We start from the raw sequence: 4,955 nt of genomic DNA on the forward strand, positions 1-4,955 counted from the left end.
TCATGATGAATCGACCGACGTGGAGCTGTGGACCGCGCCCATGACTGTGGTGGTGGACTGATTAAAGAGGTGAAGTGGTATGCTTTAATCTAGGCTATTGATCTGGGGATGGACGGATGTGACGGTTTGGGCGAGGTTGTCTGGCCGGAACAAGGACATGTGTGGCGGAAGCCATTGCCGGCGATGCGAGCTCGCTGGAGTTCGATGAAAAAGGGCTTAGGGCCTCGGTTTCTTGCGGGGAGAGCACGGGGAGGTAGAGCGGAAGACTGCGAGGTCACCCAGGTGATTCTCGACAACGGGGAATGAACGGTGACGACGTACGGTTCGACGGGGCAGGCGGTGACTTCCTGTGAATATCGGCGGCGGCGGGAGACAGAGAGAGAAAAAGAGAAAGAGAACGGACCCTGTAGCTTCATAACCTTGTCGCAGGGCTCAGCAGGTGGTCACGAACGGTGGTGAAGTGGCGTACGGCATGCTTGACTGTGGCGGTGTCGGCTCTCAACCCGGCGAGACCCGGCGAGGATAGAGGCGTGGCTAGGGCTAGCAGGCGGCGTGTAGATGGGAACCGAGAGCTGCAGGAGCTTTGGGGCTTTATAGGGCGGCTCAGCTTGCATCCCACACAGAGAAATTCCGAAACGCCCGGGATTTGGGCGGCGATTTCCTCCGCCTGGAGTCCTGCTCGGGCACGGGAGGTAGGTGATGCGGCTGACATGTGGGGTCGCTTCATCAGCGAGAGAAGGGAGGACAGGCGCACGGGCTTCTCCACCAGGCTACTGGGCCGGCCCGGCTGACTGGGCCGCATGGTAAAAAGGCAGCAGGGAAGGTCATCGGCTGAGAGAGAGAGAGAGAGAGAGAGCGGAGAGTGGGGAGTGAGGCCTGGGAGCTGGGACGCTGGGCCAAAAGGAGCGACAGGGAGTTTTTTTTTCCTTTTTCTTTTCCCTTTCTTTTATTCTAAAGCTATTTTGTAAATTCATTTAAAATCTGTTTTGAATGTTGGAAAAGGCCACTCACTACAATAAAATTAATGCACCAGCATGTATACATAAACATGTTTCTAATCTTATAGTTGATTTTTATTTAAAGAGAAATATTATTTTGCCTACGTTTTAATGTGCACAATAATATTTAATTAAATCAATTTAATTCTATTTAAAGAAAAGAAAATTTTAAGGTGTTACAAGAAGAAACATACTTATAGAAAAAGTTGAAAGAGTAATGAAAACCACATTAGTAAGTTCTAGTCGGCCATCGTGACTAAGGAAAATAGAAATGCTAATTAATCTTCTTTCACACCTCAAGACCAGTGGCCAAGAATCTACAACTAAGGGCTTGGTCAAGCTTAAAGGTAAACCGAGATGAGTAAACGACAAAGATCCCTTTGAACATGCAATAGTGGTCGCCAAATGATTGAACTTATCTTGTGGGACATCAATAGGATCCATCACTAATTTATAGAAATTCACTTTAAGACCTGTGGATTCAACAAAGGAGATGAAAAGTCTTTTAGGTATCTCAACTGATCAACATCCGCTTGCATAAAAATGAGGGTGTCATCTGCGTATTGCAGGATGGGGAAGCCCTGTCGCTCTACAGAGGAATTGGAAGATGCAGATGGCCATGGTTGTTGGCTGAGTTTAGTAAAGTATGAAGGAAGTCAGCAGCCAACACAAAAAACAGAGGTGAGAGTGGATCTCCTTGTTGAACTCCTATACGACAACGAAAAACTTTACCAGGCACCCCATTGAGTAGGATAGCTGAAAAATAAGTTTCATCCAAGTTAGTCATTTAGGTGTTAATACCTTGATTTCTGTAATTTGCGGTATTAGTTCATGCTCAACTTTGTCAAAAGCCTTTTCAAAGTCAAGCTTAAGGATGGTCAATTCTTTCCTGGTTTGATGGCACATGTGAATGTATTCAAAAGAAGCCAGATAATCTTGGATGGTTCTATGTATTATAAAACCATATTAGTTCTTATGAATTAGGGAGGGCATTACCACTTGAAGTCTATTGGCTAGAATCTTGGTGATTATCTTAATGGAGGTGTTGAGCAATGAGATGGGTCTGAAATCTGAAACCTTTGCCACATCATCTTTCTTGGAAATTAAAGTGATATGAGATTCATTTATTCTACAGACATTCCTGTAGACTTGGCAAACTTTATGTCATGGCAAGGCAACAAGAGATTATCTTTCAATGTGTATCACTTATGAAGAAATTCTTGGGAGCAATTAGAACATAACACAAGCAGCAAGATGGAGGAGGAAATGCAGTCATGTCAAGTCTGAATTGGCCTTTTCCATGGGCATCCCTCTAAGCGCTGGGAGAACTCCAATAAAGATTAGAGCTAGGAATGAACTCTCTTATCTTGTTGGCCTCATACCCCCAAATCCCTAGCTCTAATCTTGTTGGTTCATTCCTTAATTAACACGTACCTTGAATTCATTTTAAACCTCTCCTAATTTTGTTATCTTATTACATTGCAACTGTACGCTCTGATTAACTACCAACACATAACAACAAAACTACTAGTCTAGTACCGTCACATGTAAACACAAAAGAGAGAAGTTTTCAGCCAATGTCACAAATCGTTCGCAGCAAAATCCTCATCCCTGTCGTCGCCCTTCCATATCAAATTCTCTCCATTCTTGATCCTCTTCATCCTGGCCATCATTTCGTCAATGGTGATGTCGAACGCGTCCCTCATCTCCCCCTCGAACCTCACCCTTGGGTCCTTGTACAGGAACCTCGGGATCATCTTGATCACCTCCTCCCTCATGGCGGCCACCTCCTTATCCGTGTACCTACTCAGCTCCTCCTCGATGTCCACTCTCCCTTCCAGCACGTCGCTGGAGTTGATGAGCACGTAGTACCGGCGGTCACCGTCGTTGCTTCGGCCAGGCTCTGGCTCGTGCCAGCGGTACTGCGCCTTGAGCGTGGATGGCCGGTGGAAGAAGACGGGGATGCAGCCGGCCATGACGCTGTCAATGGACGAGCGGCGCGCGAAGGAGTCCCCGCGCGGCTGCAGGCAGAAGCTCGCGGAGGTGAAGAGGGAGACGAGCTTCCGCGGCGACCGGCAGGTGATGCTGCCCTCGAGGCCGTGGCTGCAGTCCAGCATCCCGCACCGACCGCGCCGCGCCGCGGTCTCGCACACGTCGAAGACGCGGTCGCGGATGGCCAGCTGCCCCCTGATACGCCGCGCGCCCGCGAACGCGAACAGGAACGCGCGCGGCGCGGCCCGCGCGCGCGCCTGCCACGCGGCCACCTCGCCGGCCGACGACGGGTGGAAGTAGCTCGGGTACGGCACGGCGATGTCCCGCGGCGCCCAGATGTTGGACTCGTACGTGAGTACCGTCATGTTCCGGGACTCCGGCTGGCCGAGGAAGTTGTTGCCGCACCCTTCGTCTCGGCCGCCGGGCTCCCGCCGGAACATCCACGTTGTCTTAGCGGCCACCATGAAGTGGTCGCGCCCGCCGAGCGCCGCCCACGTGGGCTGCGAAGACAGCCACCGCAGGAACGCCTCCGACGGGCCGTCGCGTACCGTGGTGTTGGACCCGCACAGGTGCTGGTGCAGCTCCAGCGCCGGGTAGTACGGCACGTACACCGCCGTCGCCGCTGCCAGGTCGTTGGTGAGGCACTCGTACCGCCGCATCCAGTTGTGGAAGATCACCTCCAGCGAGTACTGGTCCGTGCTGTACCTGCGGCAACACATACAAGTACACATCCCGTGAGCACAACCACTTTGTCCGGTCTCACAAACTTAAAACCATAATATCACTGGACACTAATGTGTGTGCTAGCTTACCATCCGGTGCTGGGGATGATATCTTTGTCACCATCGCTGCCATTGCCGGCGGCGGGGCCAATCTTGGGGCCAAGCCCGGCATTGACCGTGATTGCACACCAGCTCCACATGTCGTTGAACAACGGCGAGCCAGCAACGCAGTCCCTGAGCATATCAAACCGTGACGGCACGTCCAGCATGTAGACATACCGTCCTTCGCACGATGGTGGTGACGATGGCGAAGGTGATGCCGCCACCACCGACGACGATGCTGACCGCCGCCTGTTGTCAGCCTCGACGGTCAGGGAGGGAAGGAAGCTTGCATCGAGCGCGATGGGGAGTACAACGAGCGCGGCGGGGTGGGGTGCTGCAAAGGAGGAGAGCGAGAGGTGGAAGTACTGAAAGTGGAGAAGACAGGAGAGGAGCCATGAGCCGAGTATGAGGAGGTAGTAGACGAGGTACTTGGGGTAGTGGGCTTCCATATGCATGGCTGGAAGATGAATGCCTCCCTAGTTAGCTCCTGGGGTTTAGTAGAGAGCCTAATGTAGGCTTAAGGTTTGAGCTAATAAAAGCTCCATTTAGTGCACTAGGGTTTTGTGTTGATCCATATTCTTTGTGACCTTTGAGGCTTTGACCTTGGACGTTGTGCAGATTATGGTACTCTGACCCTGCACCTCTTAAAACGTGATTGTTTATACGATGTACTTTCTACGTTCTAAATTATAAGCCATTTTAGTTTTTTTCCTTAGTTATTAAGTGTTGGAACCGATGGTGATCACCGAGTTTACGATCTTGGAGCTGGCTTGCAGCCGGCCCGGCTCGTTACCACAAGCCTACGCTCCCACAAGTCTCAGATCCACCGGAGCTACAACATATAAGGCCTTGGCCTTACTCAACCCAAAAGACTAGCCTAATAAGTGAGGGTTCTCCTGCCTTATATGTTGTGCTCCCCCACCATGGCTACACGATGTGGGACTAACCCCAACAATCTCCCCCTTAGTCACACATCGGGGTGCCCCCGCCATGATGTGATGCTCGAGATTTTTTATCAGGTTTAGCTTTTTCTGACCTCGGGTACCGGCTTTGATACCAATTGTTGGAACCGGTGGTGACCACTGAGTTCACGATCTTGGAGCTGGCTTGCAGCCGGCCCAGCTCATTACCACGAGCCTGC

At 51.3% G+C, this 4,955-nt stretch overlaps 1 protein-coding gene across 1 annotated transcript; it reads right to left on the reverse strand.

The window, feature by feature from the left end:
• Nucleotides 1-2,578: 2,578 nt before the first annotated feature.
• Nucleotides 2,579-4,263, reverse strand: LOC136503326 (probable xyloglucan galactosyltransferase GT11). Its single transcript, XM_066498444.1, has 2 exons — nt 3,803-4,263; nt 2,579-3,695 (listed from the first exon to the last, which is right to left on the reverse strand). Exons 1-2 carry the CDS (start codon nt 4,261-4,263, stop codon nt 2,579-2,581), a joined length of 1,578 nt encoding a protein of 525 aa, XP_066354541.1.
• Nucleotides 4,264-4,955: the final 692 nt, after the last annotated feature.

This window comes from Miscanthus floridulus, chromosome 14, assembly GCF_019320115.1.
Source record: "Miscanthus floridulus cultivar M001 chromosome 14, ASM1932011v1, whole genome shotgun sequence".
Taxonomy (NCBI): domain Eukaryota; kingdom Viridiplantae; phylum Streptophyta; class Magnoliopsida; order Poales; family Poaceae; genus Miscanthus; species Miscanthus floridulus.

Excerpts from the sequence above, each read along its gene's own strand:
- LOC136503326 (XM_066498444.1), bottom strand. The coding sequence starts at position 4,263 with ATGGAAGCCCACTACCCCAAGTACCTCGTCTACTACCTCCTCATACTC. Across the intron at positions 3,696-3,802 it reads ATCATCCCCAGCACCGGATG|GTACAGCACGGACCAGTACT; the intron begins GTAAGCTAGCAC and ends GTGTTGCCGCAG.